Consider the following 23,422-nt stretch of genomic DNA (forward strand, 5'->3'; position numbering starts at 1 on the left):
TCTCCGCGGCCAAGAGTCTGGCGCACGACATCATTTCTCCCGCACTGCTGAACACTTTCCAGATGAACAGAGAGACACACATGAATCTGTTGTGGTTCTGGCTTGCATCGCCGTTGGCCGTCTGGTTGTTGGGGCTCCCGTCTCACTGTCTCACTGGAGACACTGCGAGCTAGCACTCCAGCCAGACAAACTGCGTCCATGTGGCCCTAGGCTCAGATCAAACCTCCACCCTCCGTCCTTACCGACCCATTTCCATCGTCAATTCTACCGATCGGCAGTTGATCTAGTTACGTCGACTCGAGAAAGATTGCATCGCATGTAAAGTTCCGAGCCTATGCGTGCTTCTGGTATTGCCAAAACAACATTGTATTCTTTTCATCCATCCTTTCTACGACTGAATTCATCTCAGACTCGAGTAGTGGTTGTGCTTGTGTTGTCAGTGGTCAGCGTCAAGCCCACCGACAGCTCAGCGAGGCACATGCCGGACCTGATTGGTCAGTCGTGGCAGTGAGAGTTCCTGTTTGGGACTTTCTTGCGAGAGACGACCAGTGTTCTTCTGGCAGCTCGCACCCGTGATTTATGGGGTTTGGGTTCATGGGTTCATGAGAAATGCACAGGCAGTTACACGGCCTATCCTGGAGCCGTTAGCGGTCTAAGCTGAAGTCTGTCCCTATTTCGCCACTTCATTGACATCTGGCACTGGTCAGTCCTCTGACCGTCATCTGGATATCGCCAAAGTCCCCGGCGGCCCGAAACCCGTCGCCTTCGTTAGCCCGAATCCCAGTTCGACAGTCGTATCGCTCTCCGTCCCACTTGTGCCTTGCCAACTGGACATGCCGTGGTGGCTTGGGTATAACTGATTGAGCCTGGCGCCTGAAAAGCAAATCGTCTTTGTCACCAGACCATCCCGGGGATTTTGTCAATTTATTACGGCTTGATATCCAAGACCTTCCACTCTAGGAGCTGGGTGGTCTCACAAACCGTTACTCCGTAGCCTAGTTAATGTCTCTGCTCGTACGACCCTCGTGCTGCCCACCTGTCTTTGCCTCACCCCAAATCCACCACTACCAGGATGGCAGATTAGCAACTATGTAGTTCGTGCTGCGTCTCTCCACACCTGTCGCAGCCCTGCCTAGTCCGGTGAACACATCGTGTCGAGCTCATATATGGGACCCGGCTCCCCGGAAACACTGCCTTTTCCAATCTAAGTTGCCGATCATCGCTTCCTTGTTCTTAGTCTTGTCATTAAGTGACTGGTAAGAAATGCGCTTCTTAAAGACGGAAAAGGACTCTGTGCTGACAATCTTGGCTTGCTATTCTAGTTAGTAGTTCGGCGTCGGTAAAGCCAACAATATCTTGTCTTGACCACCATCTGGCAATTATCAACCCCACCCGAACGGCGCTGATACTGGCATTTTGCAATTCATACTCTGTCTTGTCTATGGATCCGAGCGCTAGGCAACCCTGGTCGAGTCGTCAGAAGTGTCGTCTTGCCGCTGCAGCCACTATTGGGCTCTCATTTATTGCCAGCTGACAGCCTTGACAAACCCGCCATCAACTTGCCGATTGTCTTTGCTTCTTTGCGCACATACCTGCCGAAGGGGACATCGAACTGGTACCCGCGTCGCCTTCTGTTGGTACCGGGCTGGAAAAATTGCTCAAGGTTGTGAACTGGTGGTTTGTCAAGTCTTGCTCGTCTGGTGACGACTTGACAAACCGTCCCTACTATCCGGCCTGTACTAATCATTGATACTTGATCATTTTGGCCGCTATTTTGATACCATGGGCTCCTCTGAGTCTTTGCCTGTGGCGACCTATGGCCATTCAACGGCACATTGCAACATTCCATCCTGCTCAAACACACCTCGTCAGGCGAACGCTGCTGGCCGGGGCTCCCTTTCGCCTCGGAACTGCAGTCGGATTCTGCAACGATACATACAAAGACTTAGTTCGGAGATTCTCATGTCGGTTTTGGAACAGGTGAGAACGATATCCTGCATGGTTATGATGGTTCTGGTGTAGATCGAGCACGAATGCAACCACACTGTTCCAAGCTAACTAGCATTTGTGGCCCAAGCTTCAATATTTAGATGCAAAGTCGATATTTGTCGTCCGCTCCGTTTCTCAGTTATTCAACTCTATAGCAACTCCAATCGCGTATCGAAGAGTTGTGTTGAACGAGTTGATTGTGCGTCCAGATGCCCAGACGCTGTTTTCCAAAGCGTTGGAGCATATTTCAACGTATACCAAGCATGTCGTTGTTCGAAACAACCTGAAGCCTTCTGGCATAAGGAAAATTTTGTCTCGTATAATGAGACTGTCTTCCGTCACGTACGTCCCTGTGAGGTCTTGAAGTAATGTAAATCAAAGCCTGACCAGATGATATCTAACACTCGAGTACAGCCTATGCTACGTGCAGGATGATAGTCATGGCGCAAGCACTTGGCCGATACACGATGTCCTTGACTACGACCAACTACGTACTCAGAATACGAAGGTTAATATAGAAAATCTCCCCTTGGGAGGCTCGCAAAGTGACTTGCATGCGTCACTGCTTGATCCAGCATTTACAAGGCACCTGGTGTCATTGAAACTCGCCAGACCAACACCGCCATTGACGACAAAAGTAGATTCGTTGAAGCGTCTTTTAGTGCAGTGCTCATCTTTGGAGACGCTGCATTATGAGGACCTGGGCCAAGGCACCAGCTTCACGTTTTCTGCGGGAGAATGTCTGCCACCGCTTTCCAATCTGGTTTTGAAATCGTACGATTGGACACACTCTGCAGAAGAGGTAGAAAGACACTGGAACCTGTCCCAAATGAAATCTCTCGTTCTTGTTTCTGTGCCTGTTTTGAACTTTTTAAATTCCATTTCTCCGCCAGACTTGTGCAACCTGACGAGGTTGCAGGTACACGACAGCTTGGCACACGCCTCTGACGGGCGAGAAGAGGCCACCCGAAGACTAGATTTACTCGTGAGGAAGCACATCAGAGCCTTGGAAGTCTTGGACATTACTTGCCATACCAACCTATTCCACATTGATTCTATTTTGCAGCATGGTGGTTCTCTTCGACAGGTTCATTTTCGCGACCACATCGGATTCACAGACGATGATGATGAATGCCCGACGTTGCGGGCCGAAGACGTCACAAGGCTGGGGCAGGGCCTGCCGTTTGTCCACACACTCGAGCTGGACATGGACGTTGCACTGTGCTATCCTCCCGAGTTTCTGCGTGGCATAGCCTCCTTTCCGATGCTCCAGACTCTGATCCTCCACGTACAGACGCTGCTACGTGCGACCGAGAAGGACGACCCGGCTCGGGACCGTGACTACGAATCAGCCATGCAGATGTTTTCCTGCCTCGTACGGCTGCGGGAGAAGAGCAACCCCGACTTGGCGTGGAAGAGCATCACCATCAATGTAGGCGGATGGCGCCGGGTCATGTTGCGGAGAATGGGCCCGGAGTGGAGGAGGAAGAATGCACGGGGCATATTTGCAGAGAGATGCTTTGTGCTCGAGAAGGACGAGAATGGTCGGTACAGGGTTGCCGAGCAAGAATGCCACGACGGGTCGCAGTACATATCGACGTCGCAGCTCTGACGGCCGATACCGCACCTGTTGGTCTCGAGTGGTATTTCCGAACCGCATGACGCGAATGAATGGACGGCCAATACGAGAACTTGTAATGGAAGCAATATACCCCATATGGCATTCCAATTTTGCACCTCTTCCATGGTATAAAATTTGTCCTTGCAGAAAAGTGTCTACGTCTGGTGCCGCCAAGCATGGTGGTGATGCTCACGCCCCAAAAGTTTCACTATAGGGTAGGTACGATGTCTCGTCGGCGCGCCAAACAAAGCATAAAGGCCCTTCTTGAACGGGCATGCCTGGCATCAGAAAGGACAGGACGGCAGTTCTTGGAAGATGCATTCGGCCACTGCCGCAGCTCACATGCCCCCAGGCGGCAGCAGATCAAACAGGCTGCCGTGCCACGCGAAACACGGGCTTGGACGGTTTCACCGCAGGCAAGGCCGCCCAACGCGCGGCGCGGCTTCACTCGACGCCAAACAGACACAGCAGGACACGGCCCTGCTTGACGGAGCGCGGGAGCACTACATTATTGTATGTACATAGGTTCGTCCAAGGATTCGCCGCCTTGCAGGGGCCCGGACCGGGCTGTATGCGGCCCGGATGGAGCCGCAATCTCCCGTGACAGGTCCAGCCTCCCGATTTATTGTGCGTTCACGGCGGCGGATGAGGCCGCGCCTCCCCCGCTGTGGGGTCGTAGGGCTCGTGGAAGGTCTGCTCCCAGCATCGTGTAGATGGAATTACCGGCGGGAGAAGGCGTATTTTTGATCGCCGAGGGCTTTTGCTGCTGGCTACGCCGGCTGGGATGCGTCGTGTTGGCGAGCGGGCCGTCGGAGAGGTTTGCCCGATGGACGGTTCAGACCGGGGCGCGTTGGCGACGAGTGCTGACCCGAACAGTTGGAAGGATACAATGTTGGTGGTTTTTCTGTTCATCCCCGGGGAGGGCAGGCGTGTCGTTGGAGCGTTTGGCCGCGGGGACGAGTGTGGGAGTGCGGTTGGGGGCCTGTGAATATCAAACGTGCCTTGTTTGAACTTGGACGCCGCTTTGGTCTTGGGACGGGGCGACGCAGCGCCGCGTTGCATGTGCCTTGTCATCGAGTCGAGTCGGTATTTATACACGGCAATGTGGTGTATTCGACTAGGGGGACTGGGAGGTCTTGGTCGTTGCAGCTCGACTGCTTGTGTGCTGATGAGACACGGTGCTCTGTTGGAAGAGGGAACGGCAGACTATGGCATTGTTGGCACGCCTGAAGAAAGAATTGAGAGGGAAAAAGACGGGGGTTATAACACATTGTACTCTCGAGGCAGAGCCGTGTATGTCGGCAACTTGGGACCCCGTGTACAACTCGGGAAGAAATAGAATCATATGAAGGAGCTTTCAAAGGCCAACGGAGCAGGGAAAGAGTCCAGCACACTGGTGTATACCATCTCGTCGCCGTGTAGAAAGGGGTACTGGTCTCTGATGCTGCGGCCAGCACACTGCTGACAGCCGGAGTCGAGAGCAAATATCAACTCCGACCGTCATGCCCGGCGTCCCGGCCATCCCCTCGACAGTTTTGCAACTTTAAATCCAGTACAACACATCTTGTCATATCCCCCTCAACAGCCGCTTCACCATCAAGAACTAAAAAAAGAGAAAAAAGAAAAGAAAAATGAAAACTCACATTGTGCTGCAACTGGTCATATTCCCGGCCCAAGTGGCGTCTGGAGTACGTACGCTGCCACAGAAGCATATCCCCACGGCCAACAACCTAGGGGCACCAGATCAACCGTACCGGCGCTGTAGCATGACGGCCGAGTGCCGTCTTGGCCGCTGACAGACTCATCGGCCAGCTCAGCTGATAGAGCAGCGCGGGCTTTGACCTCGGTGGCAAGACGGCGCTCTGTTCGTCCCTTCTCCAGGGGACCCAAGAGCGCCGGGCAAGACGGGCACCACCGACGCCAGTCTTCAAGAATACATACATGTACCCAGAATAGCTGCCATCCTCCGTCGCTGCCCTTGCATCGTGACCGTTCCCCGTGCGCCGCGAAGTCCCTCTCATCACGGCAAGACGGGGCAGGGCTAACACGTACCGCCCGACTTTTGCTATGCCTACCCCGGGCCAGCGAACGAGTGAGTCTACTTGCCCTTCAATGTTCCCCGTCAGGTTGCAACACATGATCTACAGCCCACCCTTCAGCGTGGCGTCAAACCCATCGGCTAACTCCCCGCGTCCGAGATGGCGTTACATTCGCTGCCACCACCGTCCGCCCTTCCCAGAGAAGGAAGGAAATCCCAATTCCTCCAGCGCAACGGGCTCCCGAGCACATCATACCACGGCAGGACAAAAAAAACAGGCAGAATCTACGTCTCGACCCCCAAAAGGGCACGGGTTCGAAGGGATGGGGGGTCCATGACCGTTTCCGGCGTCGTCGTCGCCGGCTTGGCATTCTATGTCACATTTTTTTTCTTCTCTTTTTTTAGCTTGTCAGATTCCATGAGTCGAGGACAAAAAATCCTACCAAGGCAATATTATTGAAAAGAAGCAGAAAAAAGGGGTCCGGAAAGGGCGAACCTCGTGTAAGGAAGCGCTTCTATATTCGGCACTCGTACCGGGGCCGGACGGGCCCAACAAGGCAAAATACACGACGCCCATGGCCGCCAAGTCCAACGTGACCGCGAGGCATTCACAAACACCAGACATACCGCTCCGTGGGCTCCGGTGTCCGTCTAGGGAAGGACGCCATCTTGCTTTGCCCACGGGCCGTGTGCCCATCGCCCAGATGTACCCCGTACAAGAGGCGGAGGGCCCCTTACCCAAGACGTCAGAGTTTCCGCGCCAGCTGCTGTGGTGTCCTTTTTTTTTTGTGTTCACGTCTTACTGCGGCGAGCCGTCCCCCTTCCGTCCGGCCCGGATGGGATTGTCTGGCACGTAGTTGCCGGATCCTCCGTACGGGGGAACCAAAAGTGGCAGAAATCCCGTCCGCGGTGGACGGCTAGACCGTCACCAGCGGGTTGGGCGCAGCGTCACTGGAATACATACATACATACTAGTAGTACCGAGGGATGTCTGGGAAAGGCGGGATTTCTACCTTTTTCAACAACCAGACGTTTCCCACGAGGTTCGCCTACGGGATACCCCCGAGGGCGAGTGCTGCAAAGCCTCCTCCCGCAACCAACCGCGTCAAGCCCATCAGCATCCATCGTCAGTTGTATGTCTTTTGCTACGGCCTTTCCAACGGGGGCTACGTAAAGAAAAGAGACTAAACACCCCCCTCCGCTAGCCCCAGAGAAGAGGATCCTGTCTGCTCCCAGAAGCATCACCAGCATTCCAGTTCCCACACTCATCCGCCACCCCCTACATTCCACACCTCGCCAATATCCGCTACCAGGCCCTCGGAGCCAGGCTAGCAACGCTTTGCTCGGTTTGTGATTGGGCTTGCGGCTCTCCTTTCTCGCGATACTTGCTCCTTGGCCCCTCCCCCCGAGCTCCCTTGCCCCCCTTTTGCTAATAGTTCGCCGGCCCAGGCATCTATACACACCCTTGTGGGCTATGAAGTGTCGTGGCCAAGTGCCAAAAAAAAAAAAAAATAGCGGTACGATGGAAGATGCCGTGCCACGAGGTGCGGCTGCGAGGGCGGACAAGGGGTGCGCTTTTGCCTTGACGAGACGGATTCCCTATTATTTTCTTCCTTCTTTTTCGCCACCAGGAGACGCCCCGAGCACAAAGTACCAAAGACAAAAGACCAACGACGGGCTGTATCTAGGACTCTCTCGCTCCGTTTGGTTCAAGCAACCACGTGCCCTGGGTCCGATGCCAAAGGGGGTGTGAAGAAAACACATGGTGGTCCCCCCCGAGGCAGGCCGCAACGTCGAGTCCACGAATATCAAGCGAACAAGACGACGGACGGCTGCTGAAACAAAAGCCCACCAGCTCGTTCGTGTACCTGCGTCATGTCCGATTCGACCTCGGGCATGCAGGAACGCTCCCAGATCCGGGCCCATGTCTCATCTTGGCCCCGAAACACTCTGGTCAACTTTGTCGACGCGCAAACGGCTTCTTGGCCCAACCAGACGACGCGTGAGACAGCAAGCCCCGCGCTGCGCCAAGTCACGGGATCCTCGTTGAATCAACCGCCTGTGTATTGTGTAGCGTATTGTCGGTCGATGCGGCTCTAGAGCCCCCGTCCGGTGACTCATGCCTCTCGTCTCTTGCACAATACACACACTCAACATGATGCCAGAAGGTGCTGCCACAAAACGCCACAAGTCATGACATGATCTAGAGGGCCGGCACCGTCTCGACGAGCCCGCCCCCCCCGAGGCCCAAGTCTGCCCATCATGTATGTATGTGTGTTGTTTTCCTTGGGGTTCAAGCACCACATCCCTCGTTGATGACCTTGACTCGTTGTACCCTGTACTCGATACCCCATACTCCTCTTTCCCGGGCGGTTGATCCGCGAGGGGGCGACTCAACTGACCTACTACATATTCTATCCATCGCCGGAAAAAGACAAGCCCACCTGTTCTCCTTCCTTCCAACCCATCGCCACTCCATCACCACGCAGCAAGCCAAGTCCAGAGACGCCCCTCCAGTTCCGTCATCTCCATACATGGCCTGCCTGCGCAAAAAAATCCACCGACTATCCCAGTCTTGCCTCTAAACTTTACCGCCTCCAAACCACTCCCCCCCTCCCCTTTTTCATCCCGGCACCGCGAGCAAGCCAGGCTCCGCACCAGGGAGCCAACCACGCTTGCGAGCTCGTCCTTCTCACCCGGCTGCGTCCATGCACGGCACTGCCGTTTGCTGGAACGGGGCTTGGCCAAGTGGGCTTTTCTCGCCTGTCCCAACGGACGGGAGCAAAGGCCCGTCGCGCAAACTCGCAGCAGCGCAAAAGAGCGCAAAAATTGGAGAAATGGCCGCCACTTGTATCTGCCCGCACCGCTCCCGTACGGCCCTGTACGGCCCTTCCTAGACCCCGCGAGTCCTGACATGGGCGGTGTGAGGCAGGCCCGTGAAGGAGTCGAGCTTGCCTGCCGTCTGCTGCTTGTTCTCGCCGTCGTTCCCCGAAGTCCAGTGGGTTCCTTCCATCTCTCCTTCCGCCGGTACCGCCAGTGCTGAATCTCCCCCGCTCGTCTCTCGTGAACAGATTGTCGCTTTGGAGTACGTTTCGACATGGTCGCCGAGCCGTGCTGTAGAATAGCACACTCCCTTGGTGGTAGCCGACGATACTACCTTCTCCGTCCACTGCGCTGAGCTGAATTCGTTTCTCAAACTCTGATATCCCTTTGTTTCGTCGTCAGCTTCGTGTGCCAGCCAGTGCTGAGAGGAGTGGCAGTCGCCATCGACGGCAACATGTATACTTGCCCCCCTCATCCTCCATCCTCACTCACCGATCCAATACCCGGACAGGTAATTTGGTAGTAGTTTGGACTGCGCCGCATAGCGTGATGCTGCTGCCCAGACCGTTGGAGGCGTATCCGCCCTCCCACTCTCATGGGAAAGGCAGGCAAGTGGCGTACATTCGACTGGCTGTCACCAGTCCACACTAGTAGTACTAGCCTGTGTGAACACAGCAGATGTAAGAGGCAGACGGCGTTGGCCCAAGGCAACTGGGCAAACTGCCAGGATCAGGGTCCTTGGTCCCGACGTCTGCCGACACCATTGTATCCAAATTTGCTCGCCCGTTGAACCACTCCTCTGCCATGAAGCTGTCTGGTACAGTAGTAGTGGTGGTAGTAGTACACATCTGCCCCGTGACACGGGTTGAGTCCCTCTCCACTCTACTCGTTCTAATAAATCATGCCCATGCGGGCTCCGCACACTTACCCACAGACGAATCGTGAACTCAGGGGGGCGAAAAGGATGACGGGACCGTAGTCGTCAGTTACTGCGATTTGCTGGAGTATTCGACCAAGAAATCGTCCTCGATGATATGCCTGTCATAGTCTCGCGTCATGTGTATGCCATAGCAGGAATCCCGTGAAGCAATCGCTAGACCACCTACCTCGTCGACATCGGCCGTCTGTCCAGAACCATGTCCAAGGCCACCCGAACAAAAGTCGGTGCGGGGCATCAGACCCTTCAGACATGTGTTGGCTTGCTCGGATGGGCCCCCGAGGTGGCCGCATATCCCCTCCCTTCCGGCGGTCTATCAAATGAACCAACACCCAATCAACGATGCTGGCGCCTCCCAAAGCGCCTCCTCCTGCTGTCCGCTCCGTAAAACGATATTGTCAAGATTTGATCAATGCAAGGTTGTTCCATGTATGTCATGTATGTGTCCAACTATTCTGACAAGGCACCGGATGTAATGATCTGAGGCGAGAAAAATTTTTCATCATGAATTAGCATTCTGTATTGCTAAGACGTAAATAGTGTATGTCTCCTGCCCCATGACCAAGGAGGCAATGCCCATCCACACGCCAATTGAACACCAGCGAGAACGCGCTTAGATCGCTTGCGCGACGGGGTACCCTAACTGTCTGTAGACAAAACAAGACCGACCAATCCTCCCTTGATTTTTAAGTAGACATTGTAATCGAGCCAGTCGCAATAAAAGGGGGGACAAACCAGAAACGAGAGAAGAATCAAATTAACAAAAAGAAGAAGAAAAAAAAAACCCAAAACGTTTGGTGCCGCGAGGCATAGCCGTCTTCTTGTAACATGAAAACCGAACGAAAAACACAACGAAGATAAGTAGAACCAGGCCTATCCATTACAGCATATGCAGAAACAGCAGTAAAGCCACCCCGAAGTTTCCCGCCCCCAATTACCTTTTGTTACTAGCCGCCATGGAGGAGAGGGTCTTGACTGCTTCGACCACTATCAATGTCGGCGACAACAGTGAGAAAACACACCTGCGTGCAAGACCATTGCAAGGGCAAAAAAATCAGATAAAGACGGAAAAAGCATGGAAACGACTGGGGAATTGAGCCGCGGGTACAACACCGAGCAAAGAAAAATAAAAGCAAATAATGTAAGCGAGAAAAAAAAGAGACAAGAAAGTCAAGTGTTTGTTGCCAAACCAATGGTTGTTCTAATTTGGGTTCCGCCGACCTTTTATCGTTGCAAAACCACCCCCCAGCGTTTGTTCGCCAAAATCGTTAATTTGATGTGCGCGTTCATATCATCTCGTCAACGAGATGAACGGCTGAAGTTGTCGAAAGGCTAGTCGACGCAGCCATTCGGGGGAAAACGTGCGCACGAATTGACCAACTGTCCGGCAGTGTCAACCTAAATTTTGTAGTCTTTTTTTGTATTTAGCTTCCTCTTGCTTTTCTCCAAGAAGAAAACTCCCAGCTCCGTAAGCATTTTCAGATGACAGACTTGGGCCATTCCAAGCTTTCGACTCCCGAAAATCTCCCCTTTCACTCCCTCGTCTCATAGAAGCAGATGCGCCAATGCTTTTTTCAATGAGACATGCCCCGTTAGGCTCCAGCTGGTGGCGATCCCCTGGGGTCTCGAGGCCGGTTAAGACGATCAATCATTCCTTTATCGATGTCGTTTTTATCAACAAGATTGCTTAGACTCATCACGGAAGAAGAAGCCTGCTGGGGTTGGCGCTGAGCTTGTGATGGCGTTGAAGCTCCGCTAGAGCCGTTCTGACCTCCTGGCGAGCGACCTCCAGGAGCAATGGCACCGTGACTCGCAGTTGCTGGCGGATGTGGCAAAGATGGATTGCGGGGGCTTTGCCTAGGGCCGCTGCCCTGATACGGAAGATGTCCAAGCCCTCCAGGGCTCCCATTGCTTGAGGCTTCAGCAGGAGACCTTCTGCGAGGATCGTCGTCGGGCATAGTGTTTCGGGGCGGAGGCAGACGATATCCTTCCTCCTGTTCTTCTGGCGTTCGACGTCGTCGCCGCCCTACTACCTGGTCATCTCCTCTCTGGTCCCCATATGATGAGAATGAATCAGTTGGAGATTGCATCGGCTGGTAGTAGTTTCCAGCGGCGGTAGGAGGGGGCGGAGGCGGGCCACCGGTGGCAGCGTAGTGATGAGCAGATGGTACTGAATTAGGCGCCAAAGGTTGCCCGTAGGCTCCAAAAAGCTGGGTACCAGGAGGGACGCCACCTGGTACTGCAGAAACGGGAATAAATGCTGTAGAGCTTGAGGAAGAAACAGGCTGAAAGATGCACTCTTGATTCATTCTAGCACAATTTTGACACTTTCCACCTGGGGCACTCTGATAGCCGCTGCATCGAATCTATTTTTGTGTCAGCAAGCGGATAGATCAGTCGACAGATAGGGTATTGAAAGGAAGAATAAAAATTCCACTTGGGCTCTGTGAGGGTGCTGGAGCTAGAGAGAACAAACCTTGCGTTTTCTGCAGTACCTGCAAGCAATGGAAGTCCGCTGCCGGGGGGCGGCCTGTGCCATTTGGGGCGGTGCATTGCCAGGTTGAGCATACTCTGGACCATATGCTCCAGGATGCGGTCTGGGATAGCCGTTTGGAGGAGCACCAGGAGGTCCTCGATAGAAATAGGCGTCTTGGCCATAGGCAGCGTCGGGGTGAGGTGGCCCTCTGCGGTCGTCATAGTAAGGCCCTCTGTGCTCCGGAGGGGGATAGGGGGAGCCTCTTGGGTCCTGAGACTGCATTGGCGGCAAGTACGAAGCTGGTGGCTGGTGGCCGGCTGGTGGTGGTGGATAGCCGTTGACAGCATTTGGCGAGGCGTAACGAGGATCATGGGGATAGCCTCGCCCACCTGAGAGGGGAGCAGGAGGGCCGTAGCTGCTGGAGCGGGGGTCCTGAATAGACGGGAGAGTAACGGATGCGGCCATGCTGGGTCGAGAAGAGTCTGACGATGCGCGAGGCTCGTCTGCTGGAGGAGGAGGAGGAGGAGGAGGAGGAGGAGGTTGGCGAGAGAGCTGCGATGGCTGGTCCTCTGGGCGATTCTGCTGAGGACGGTCCTGGCGGTAGCGGTCGTCGGCCATGCTATGCCGTTCCAAAGGCTGAGGCACGGATTTGGCCTCTGTCGGGGCAGAAGGCCAAGAGGGATATCGAGATTCTCCTTTCTAGACAGATGGGCGAATGATGGCGTGCCGATGGTGCATTACAAGCGGTTGGGGGCGCAAAAGAGACCAGACCAGGGGAGTTTAGTTAACAGCCGGTTAACGGCCGGCGCAACTAAGAGAGTAGTTGGCGCCGAGTCTTGGAATTCCTCTTTGACGGCGAAAGGAAGAAATAAGGTCGACCTGGAGATGGTTCCTTGATGGAACAAGTCGCGCGCAAAGACGCCAAGTGCGGGTCTGTTGTGATGGCGGAGTGGCAGACGGAGGCTCAAAGTTGCGCTGCGTGGCCACGGCAGAAAGGAATCTTGGGAGGCAACAATACCAGCGTTGGATAACAATTGAAGTTGATTTGGAAAGACAAAGCCGAACGTCCAAATACGACGCCAGTTGGAGTTGACTGTATGCGAGCGGGCGCGACGGCCTAGGGCAAGGCCAACTCCAACTCCAACTCGGGCAGCAGGGCTGTGGGATAATGTCGAACCCGCACACACTACGGCGTACTCAGATCGGGATCGGGATGCAGATGCAAGACTAGTATCCAGCGTCCGGTATCCGGGATCCGGGATCCAGTGTCCAGTCGAGCAGCAGTAATGAAGAGAATGCACTCACTCTCTCCAGAGGAATCTGCGGCGATAGCAGAGGGCGAGAGAGAGTGCGAGTGCGAGGGAAGAGAATGGTTGTGGAGGAGGAGAAGTCAGGTTGGGAGCCGAGCGAGAAATAAAAGTGTGGTGCGTGGTGTGGTGTGTGGTGGGTGAGGCCTGGTGTGCGGGAAGGTGCGAGGTGCATGCGCAGAGCGAGGGAAGGAAGGCCAGGCAGAGAGGCGAGACGAGAGGCAAAGGCGAGCCAAAAGCAAAGCACACGATCAAGTGGTTTTGTAGACGGCACTAGACGCAGCCAAAGCAGAGAGGAGAGCAACTGAAGCAGCCAGCAAGTTGCTTGTCCAAGTACGGAGTACGGAGTACAACCAACTCTTGTTCGCTGGTCTCCGTGCCTCCTTGCTCCCGTTGTCGCTGCTCCTCCGTACTGGGGCTGGGGATGGAACCGGGAGGGTGTGTGTCTAACAGCCATCGTTCACGGGGGTGTGTCTCTAGATATGAAGACTGGACACATTTTGTATTCAGTACTCGGTATCCTGTACTTCACCTTGGCTCCTTGCTTATTGTGGTGCCCAGGCCGTCGACTGTCGACTGCGCACAAAATGCCCAGCCTGCGTGCTCCAATGCTGGCATGCTGGCTTGCTTGGTGCCGCAGCAATGACGGCCACGACCACCGCCGAACCAGCGTCCACGCCTGCAAGACAAAACACTATTGGTTGAATGGCGCAACATGGGCGACATGTGACCTTGTCTTCAGCGCTGGACTTTGACTCGAGTGTGTATTGAGGCCATTCATTATTACCATCTAGCGATAATACATACATAAACACCGGCCAGCCCGGTGTTGTGTAGCCTGTGAGACGTCTCACTGTGCTGACGGCGGCCCTGAAGCTCTGGCCAAACAAGAAAGTGGCCAAACGACTGTTCCTTCTAATACGCAGGCCAACACCTTGATAGGTTTTGATGGTGCGAGGCAATAACTGGCCCGCGTGAAGCTTCTGACGACATGGCATATCCCTGACATCATCTTCCAAGCAAGGCCTCTGTCCCTAGTCCCTAGGCCAATGGGGACTAAGTTACACTGTACCGGTCGACATCTGTCAGTGACTCTTTAGCGGTGGCAACTTGGACCCGGACCAGAAGACAGCGCCTGAGATCAAGTGACGAATCCTGACTGGGCGGTACCCTTGGCGTGCCCTGGTGTGTACAGTAGTGTACGGTTGACCGACCGTCTACGACTTTGGACGAGCCAACAGATAGAAACCTACAGAAACAGTTGGGGCTCGACGACAATTCAGGAGGAGCCAGACCGCTAAAAGACTGAGGGCGCCCCGTGGTCCGTGGCACCTGGAGCTCTGGAATTGGTGATGGCGCCCCGGACCGAGTAGTTGCGGAGCCATGGCCGCGGCCGTGGGTGTTTCGCCTCTCAGTCCGTCCACCAGTCAGTCTACTCAGCGAGAGCCGTATCGGTACCTACCGGCTTGTGCAATGAGGCAGTGAGTCGTCTCGCGATTGCGACTGCGTTTCCGTCCTTGCATTCGGTTTGTGAGGGGCAGCACAACCAAACGGATGGCCAGGGCCTCGGGCAGAAGAGGGAGGGCGTGCCACTAGAGAATCAGCTGCCAAAGTCCACGGCTCCAGGTTCAAGGTTCTAGGGCCAAGGAGCGAGGTCCAAGGTGAGGTCCAAGACCGCCTTAGGCCGCAGCCCAGCCTGCTCACACTTCTGTTATGCAGGGAAGACGAGAGGCAGACTGTGGGCTGTAGCCTGTGGGCGGTCGACGCGGAGTGGACGAGGCAAAGGGCAGCAAACCTTGGGACGCATGGAATGACACGGCATGGGAACCCAGAGGACCCAGAAGACGGGAATGTAATGACGGGCGGATGGGCCGGCGTCGTGCCGTTCCCAGTGCTCGGGCCCAGATTGAGGCTAACTGAGCTTGCTGGGTCTAGGGCAGCGTCATGGCAGCATTGCCAGCCCCCGAGCACTCGCGCCAGGAGGCCTTGAAGCCGTCGAGTGCCTCCAGCCAAGCCCATGGTGGCCCTTCAACAGCCAAGCATCTGGGCGTGACGACGGTCATGGTGATGCGACGCTGACCTCAGATCCAGCATAGTTGACAAGTTGCTCCACGTATACACTCCTTACTCTGTCCGGGTTGGATGGCTTCTAAGGTTGGGCCGAGCCGCAACCGGACTTCTCGCCAGTCAACCAGTCCTCCCAAGGGCCAATATTCGAGGGGCGTGTGCTCACCTAACACCCACTGTTGTCGTGTGGTACCAAGGGAAAGATTTTTCCCCTTCTCGTCCCGTTTGGTCTGTTGTTTTCGGGGTTTGCTCAAATGCCCTTTGCTTTGTTGCCCTGCTCCCCCGCCTTCTTCTTCAGTCGTGTTTCGTTTCGCATCCATTCATTGGACTATGAGGACAGCCGCCGGCCCCATCCGCTGATGATGGATTCTGCCGAGCAGAGGCTGACGGTTGAGGGAAGAGCCATGAAGCTCGGAAACGGGAACCGGCCCGTCCGCCACCTCCCGCCCGTGGACAACTGCAATTCCGGAGAGTTGGGTTGGGGCTGGCTCAGATTTCTTTTTCTCGCTCCTCGGGAGCAAAAAAAAAAAAGGACACCTCTAGAAATAGGTAATAATAAAACAAAACAACAAATACTAACGCATAGGCAGGTGCGCCAATATGACCAAACCCATGATTCAATTCAATTGCATGTATGCCCACCCCCGTCGGTTGTCGCTTGAAGTTTTCGGCCGCACATGTTGCTTACAAGCTGAAGATGGCCGCACTCAGAGCACGGTGCATTGATCTGTAGGGTTCATGGCATAAAGTAGTCTAGTTATTGTTCGGGCAGGCGCTCGGAGGCTCTTTTTTGCATTGGGGAACAAGGTTCGGCGCGATACGACCCGACACCCTGTGCCAACGGTATTATTGCTGCATTTGACACCAAGTGCAGAGGCTTGCGTTCGCATAAATTGCTAATACTCTGACTGCCGAGGATTCTGAAGGGCGGTGAAGACCATTCAATCGTGATGTCGTTGTCTGCATTCGGCCCAGTCATATATGGCTACTCCGCAACATGCCTTGACAATAAGCAGTTGAAATGCCCGCAAGCTGTTCCGTCAAAAGCAAGGCTATCTTCAAGGTCAAGATAATTTCATTAAAAAAAGCCAGGGGCAAGGCATTGCAGCTGATTAAAGCACAATTTCCAAGTCAACACTCTCATTCATCCTCGCTAGGGCATTTGGCCTGTTTTCCGCACCATATGTATTGGTTCTTTTTGCATTTGGGTTTGTTCTTGCAGATGTCTCGTCACTCAATCCCTCCTTGTTGATTGTAAAAAGGACCAGGGTCCCATGGTTGGTTGCCCACAAGTTCTGTATTGTATGCGCCAGGGTACAAGCAATCCAGGTCAAGTAATATCGCAGCAGAGGGATAATACATACAGGCAGGACACAAATTGTACGGGCGGGAATGATGCGCATGCCCCTCACTGGCACCGGCATTGGCTTGATGGATGGACAAGATGCGTGCTAAGGCAAAAGAGGTTGAAGCTTCTTCACGCTCCATGAGGATGAGGATGGTTGTCGGTGACGAAATCGATGCCAGGGGAGTGGCGGCGAACCATGATAAATTAGCCGCGACCCAACAGGGCGGATGGAACAGCTCGTTGGCTACCGGTTATGCACCTCGTTGGTGTAAGCAAAGCAGAACAGGTTCCTTGTCGCCGCCGTTCCGTTTGAGGACATGCTGAATGGCCATTCATGACAGCCGTATCCCGTACCCACGGCTGATGCCGCAATAGACGTGTCCCGTCTTGCCCGTGTATAAGACCGTGACCACGTTCCACCGAGATTCCTCCACAAAAGACAGCTGGCCCGCTCATGCCGCGGAAGCACGATGCAAATAAACGGAGGAGGAGACGCCCTGCTGGCGCAAGCGAGCGAGCCACAATCGGGCGATGAGAACAAGTGTGCCAGACGCCACGAGAACAGTGGATAAGGGGTGTGCAGCCGTGGTGCTGGGTCCATGACAGGGACTTGGTGCGTGGCAGGGTGTGTGTGATATGATGCGTGGATGCTTGGATGGATGCGTCGTGCTGCCGTGTGCGTGGCGTGTGGGCTGTGGTCGTGTGTGGAAGCAAGTCCGGGACTGTGTGCGTTGCTGATGCCTCCTACTTACGGAGGACTTGGACTCGTTGGCAACCCACCGAGATGGTGGGCGGACTTCATAGTTTGGCAGGCGAGACGAGAACCCTCCACTAGTCCGGTGCTATTGCCACAGAGAGAACAATTCTAGGTTGCAAAATGTAGAAGCCTCCGGCAAACCGGGAGACAAATCGGGATACAACAAGTGTCACGGGCAGTTCGCCGAATCCAGCTCAGACCGACAACCCCATATTTAAAAATCGTGGAGACAGCGATGGCTATGGCGTCCTTGTCATGGTCCTCCCTCGTGCTGTTTTCTGTATTTGCTGTCGTCATCGTCGCCGAAACCATGCTTCGGATTCTGGCCCTACGGCTGGCCTCTAGCCTACTCTTCCGTTTTGCGACATGTTGTACACGCGTGTGCCGCCATGTACTATGTGATTCTGGGCCTCACGTCCTCAAGGCAAATCGGAAAAAATGCGCATGCTGTGAAAGACGTCCTTGATTCATGGTAGGGGCGGAGAAACACCGTTTTCCCTTGCCTTTTCCTCAAGGCCAGGGCGCGTACATGGCCACCCACAAATAAGCAACTCAGGTCCGTCCATCTGGGGTCCCGAAGGACCGCGCCCGTTCCCGAGAGCGGGTTGGCTGCAGAGGCGGCCGCAGGATGCACGAGTAGTGTGCTGCGTGGATGGTGATGGGTCCTCCCGCAGCTCTTGGCTTATGTTTGTCGCCTTTCTGGTACGGAGTATGTCGTAGTTGTCCTGTGCTGGTTCATAACTGTGTCTTGCTGCAGGGGTAGATGCCAAGTGCTCAAAGTAAGGCTAAGTGTCATCTTGGATGGATGAGTAGATGCTCCATGCTATGCATGGCGGACGGGCTTCGTCATCGCGAGCTGTTTAGGAATGTTAGCATTTAAAAGCGGGTTAGCATTTGTCTAGAAGTGGCGCCATCCCATTCGATGTATTAGGCTCGGCAAACAAATACTTTTTTTTCGTAATTGCTAATGAACTCCTGGCGGCTGCAGCCCTTGGAGCTGAAATACTGCGCCATCGGCGACTCGTAATGTGTCCATGTGGTGAAATTCGGCGAGAAATGCTACGGCCCGGCCCGGCAACGCCGCTGACCCTACATTATTTTCTGAAGGCGTTATGTTGCATGCTCTCTATTATTTTATTTTTTTATTGGATTCCGCGTCTCTCCCATAAGTGGGCGGCCGCCCGACTAACGAAGAGAGCGCTCGAACTACCAAGGTTATATTCTGGCACCAAAAGCTCAAGTGCCAACCTTGGTAGCTCTCTAAAAGACGACGCAGGTGGATCGTCTTAGTCGAACTCAGGTAGTGCTGCTCAAGGGTACATCGTGCGAGTTCAAAACTTAAACCTAGTTGTGTGAAATTGAAGTCATGCTTCTGATTTGCAAGTGATCTGTCCTCCCGGCCTCAAGTTTGGCGTTCATCCATCAGGGGATACACCCGCCTTGTTCCTGCAGTGACGGGAGACGGCACAAAGTGGGTAACCCAGACATGTAACTAGCGCGATGGATATTGAAGGAGTAAGAACTTCACTCGGACCTGTTCTATCAGCGTAGACATGAATCCTCAACGGGCTCGTATAGGCTTCTGTGCTAGAAATGCCAATCCTGGCTTTGGAGCTTGGTGGTTTTCTCAGGGTCATTCGCCCAGTCAATGCTCAAACTCACCCTGGAGCCATCCGGCGGATCACAGTTGTGGGTGTCGGGCATTGGTCCAGATAGCTTCGTATGCAAAAAACGCCGGAGGTAACTATTGGTAAACCACTTTTAGCTAGTTTGGTACGATGCCTCGGTTGCGAATCGCGATAGCCTCTAGCGGCGGCGGCCAGTGTTTTCCTGCCACACTCGTGTTCGCGTGGATCTTGTCCTCATCCCAGTAGCTGCCACCAAAGTAGCATGAGGGAGCGTCATGAACCACGCTGTGGGTCAGTTTTAGTGCTTTCCGACCGTCTGGGAGCATACCTAAACTTGGTCGCTGGTTGGTCTGGCTGGAAAGCAGGGTTGTACACAGTCGTCCAGTGAGAATGCAAAACGCTCATGTTCCTCCTTGCTACGAGCAACGGTCGGCGGTGTGGCTTAGGTCGAAGCACTTACTAAACAAATTTTGAAAGAAAGCGTGACAGTTCCGCTGACACCCATCAGCTGAGCAGCGTCCGACAAGCGACGGCTGTACCTGCAAGACTTGTTCCTACACCCTGCTAGTTGCCTAGTAGGTCAACAAAAGTAAGGAGAAAACTTGTCATCCTCGACGGTGAATGAAGGTATGCAAGCGTGTCTTCGCACCCACTCTGTCCACTCCGGCTTCAATAGAACGAGCCTGGTAAGAAATCAAGCACGGCAGCGGCCGGGTTGAACCAACGGTGCCTAAACAGCCGGGGTTACATTGCGTACAAACACGGGAGCCAGGGAGGGGGTGTCATTGAACACGGCTTCGGCCAAACGCAACAAGGCTCGTCCCGTCCTTGCCGCGCCATGTCCCTGCACTCATCCTAGTCGTTTGTACCTCGTACAAGCAAGTGTATGGCTCATCACCAGTCCAATTTGTCGCTTGTCCAGGTAACGCGTCGTGCCGTAGAATACTTCCGGCTCAGATATTGAGAAACATGATGTCGTCAATATTTTAGTAGACGGGGTCAAAGGATACTCCAAGCGTGGTACAACAAGAGTTGCTCCTAGGTCGCATCTTTTTAGCAGCTGGGCAGGGGTGGATTAAGGAGAAGAATGAACTGGACCAAGATCAACAGCGTCGTTCTCTCTCCAACACTCCTGGCACCTTATGTGACATTGCTGATATGGCCAATATGGCATGCCGTTTCAATGACCAACACGTTCGGCTGCCGGAAGCCGCAAATCAAGCAAGAACCTTTGATCGGGCTGGAGATTACTCCCCACGCTCGATGGTTGTTTTGCGCTAGTTTGCATGCTTCGGCACGATAAGGCTCGTGAAGGGGCACAGACAGGGGTATAACAAACAGGAAACACTGAAACGCATGCGACAGGCCGGGTCGCGAACCGCTGCGATTGCAAAAAGGCCATGGTCGGCTTTGCAAACTATCGGCTTCACCCGCTAATGTCAGATGCAGGACCACACACGCCGCCCATGAAGATATCCGTGAGGACGCAAAGTGCATTTTCCCTGATAGAGATGCGTTGGTAGGAGTCTCTCGCCAAGCTTGGGTAGATGCCCGTTTGTTATGTTGGGTTGATTGTTGTAATTTCTTGGTGCAGCCATACTTGGTTTGGCATAAGTCGGAATAGGACATAGGTCCTTCAAAATTGTGACCATCCACATTTGAAAGTGGTCGGAGCTTCGTATCGCTTGCCGATTACCATTTGGTATTTGTTGGTGCAACCGGCGCTCCAAATCATCGTCTGTGTCCTGCGAAACGTTGACGCTGGGCGTGGGAAGCAAGTCGGCGTTTGCTGACGAATGTATTATGACGTCCAGCCAACTTGCTACCACCAAAAGATGCGGCACACAATCCGGCGACCGATACATCCCATGTCTTAGCATGCACGCGTCACAGTCGGGGACCACGGGCTTCGACGAACCTTTGAATTGAATTGATTGGCATCGTATGTATGTAGTATGAATGAGGTTTCGCGGCCTGACTGGCCGGGTCCGTCACCACATACATGCAGCTTCATGTTCCAGCCCAGGATTTCATGCAAAAACAGCCATTACAGAAACCGGGTCGTTGTCATCGCTGCGTGCCCGGTTTGTGTGTCGAGGGTGGGTGATACTTGCTTTGTTCAACGTTTGTTCCATGCGGGTTTCCTTGGAGCTACACCCACCAGACGAGATAACCCCACTTTACTCTTTAGGCACAGTGCAGTCCATCAAGATACGGGAGGCGCCTTCCCCTTGTGCCAAAGTCCAAGCACGTTGTCCAGACGGCAACTACGACCCGGCATCGAGTGTTCAACAGCCACCGCACATGGAAGGCTTCGATTTAGAATTTCATAACAGCTACTTGGAGCCCTGTCAGAAATCGTTCGGGCTCTCTTTGCTTGTCTCTTGTTTTTTTTTCTCCCCTGCTTCTCGTTTCGCGGAGAGGATGGAAGGGGATTTGCTTTCTCTCTGCGCCTACGCTATTGCCAACAAACCAGCATCCTCGTACATCCGTCACCAAATAGATTCCTACCTGTAGGTGCGCAGCGCAAGCTATCAAATCAGCATGTACATTTCTCATGGGGGAGTATACCAGATACCAACCGCCTCTGCACCATGTTAGCAGCGAAAAGAGGAGGGCGACGTGTCATGTCGGCCACTACAACCAGACACAAGACACAAGACACAAGACGCACGACTTGGCACTTTGAGTAGTGCTGGCCAACCGCCCAACACCACGAGACTTGGCGAGTTGCTAGTTGGAGTAACGCAACCACCCCGCACCCGAAGTCCAAGAGTTGAAGGAGCGAACAAAATGAGCGGCCTACACATGGGCAAGGTCGTCTACGCCAACACAGCCCTCGGGAACTGATCCCCTCATACGCCCTACATACATACATAAGTACGGACCGAGTTGCTGAGGGCCAGAAGCCCCACTCTCATTCAACCGCTCTAAACTCGGTCTCGGGGGTACTACTACTGCCATCAACGAGTCGCATCAAGGTCGAACACCCATCCTTGCTGGTGACCTCAATTGTAGACCGACCCACATCAATGCATTGTCATGATGCCAGACGAGGTGACATGTCGGGTCAAACGTGAGAACACCGGGGTAACAGCGGGTGCACCTTCAAACACCAAACGCGCGGCTGCATGGTAAGCCGTTAGTCCCGGCTCAATGATTGTCAGCTTGCCACCTTGAGGTTGCTTTCACTTCCCTTTTCACGACGCACTGGCTGCCACTTGCTGCCACACCGACCTTCTCAGAGTCCCAGGTTGCACTACGTCAACACCATGCACCATGTCGGACTCAGGGGCTGGCCATTGGAGGGACGTGTGTCCGACACATTGATTCAGCCTGCACAAACATTGTCCTGGATTCATTGGCCCGAACCAAGGCCCGTCCCGCTCACCAACCACAGAGGCGGCACATCACGTGATGGATTTTTCATGCGGCCATGCATGCAGCCCGGGAAGCCTGCATCTGTCCGCGCGCTCGGCCCCAATTTTCGAGCAGGATACTACTGGTGTGTTGGCGACTAGGCGACGTGATGACTATGCCTGATGAAGCAAGACATTTGGCCTCGTCGACCGACCACCACCCCATCTGCCTCCCCCTTCCGACTCCGCGATCAAGTGCGTGGATATGGGGCGGCCGATCGACACCGAATGCCATGGCCGGCTCAAGTCTGCTCCCCGCCGCATTCACGACACATGCCTAGTCCCGAACGCCCTCGACAATACCACCAGGGTCATTGACGGAGGGGTGGCGTAAAGCTCATCTCACGTAGCCGAGTCTTTGTGCCAGGTGTGAGATTACCAGTGTGACCTGGCAAGGTCAACCACATTTTACTATCCCGCAGGCTTTTGGCGTGGAAGAGTTTTGATTGATTCACGACCACTTTGGATCATTCCTTTAGGCACAACACCTTGAGGGGTCAAAAGCCTCCTGGCAATGAGCACTAAAAAATGTGCTTCTGTGACTGTCTGGAGCGATGTAAGGCTGACATACAAGACGGCGTGGAAACATGTCTGAAAGTCCCGTGTCTCCTACGCAAACGAGTCTTGGACGAGACACTTGGCTCTCAAAATGCATACACCTCACAAAAGGGACAAGCCAAGGTGAAAACGAAAGCATAAATAATACGTCTGACATGTCGGCCTTCTGCATCTTCATCGACTGCGATGATACGAGCCACGGTATGGTATGGGCTTGTGGCCCATCAGCGGTTGTTTCAAACTCAATATGTATTTTACATTCCATGCCCAGCCGAGATGTGGTACTATAGGATATTGGCGATGGGGCAAATCGATGCGCACTTGTTTTGTAAATTTCCATTCCATGCGCTCAACAGACGTTTCTTTCCAGTGAAACCAGCGCGGCGGACATGGGACATGGAATTTCCAACTGTTGGTGAGAGGCAGTTAGTTGGACAGGGGGGCATTCCATTGC

The 23,422-nt window shown here is 54.1% G+C and overlaps 3 protein-coding genes across 3 annotated transcripts; 1 reads left to right on the forward strand and 2 right to left on the reverse strand.

Moving 5' to 3' along the window:
- Nucleotides 1–1,962: 1,962 nt before the first annotated feature.
- Nucleotides 1,963–3,601, forward strand: G6M90_00g084250 (uncharacterized protein; the record flags this gene model as incomplete). Its single annotated transcript, XM_014688155.2, has 3 exons — nucleotides 1,963–1,980; nucleotides 2,078–2,331; nucleotides 2,404–3,601. The coding sequence occupies 3 exons, from the start codon at nucleotides 1,963–1,965 to the stop codon at nucleotides 3,599–3,601; spliced, it is 1,470 nt and encodes a 489-aa protein (XP_014543641.2).
- A 7,399-nt stretch (nucleotides 3,602–11,000) lies between these two features.
- On the reverse strand, nucleotides 11,001–12,502 carry G6M90_00g084260 (uncharacterized protein; the record flags this gene model as incomplete). Its single annotated transcript, XM_014688156.1, has 2 exons — nucleotides 11,001–11,774; nucleotides 11,885–12,502. 2 exons carry the CDS (start codon nucleotides 12,500–12,502, stop codon nucleotides 11,001–11,003), a joined length of 1,392 nt encoding a protein of 463 aa, XP_014543642.1.
- Nucleotides 12,503–19,128: 6,626 nt separating this feature from the next.
- On the reverse strand, nucleotides 19,129–19,396 carry G6M90_00g084270 (uncharacterized protein; the record flags this gene model as incomplete). The annotated part of the gene is made up of 2 exons (XM_014688157.1): nucleotides 19,129–19,276; nucleotides 19,320–19,396. The coding sequence occupies 2 exons, from the start codon at nucleotides 19,394–19,396 to the stop codon at nucleotides 19,129–19,131; spliced, it is 225 nt and encodes a 74-aa protein (XP_014543643.1).
- Between the last annotated feature and the right edge of the window lie 4,026 nt (nucleotides 19,397–23,422).

The sequence above is a fragment of the Metarhizium brunneum genome, chromosome 5, assembly GCF_013426205.1.
Source record: "Metarhizium brunneum chromosome 5, complete sequence".
NCBI classification, from domain to species: domain Eukaryota; kingdom Fungi; phylum Ascomycota; class Sordariomycetes; order Hypocreales; family Clavicipitaceae; genus Metarhizium; species Metarhizium brunneum.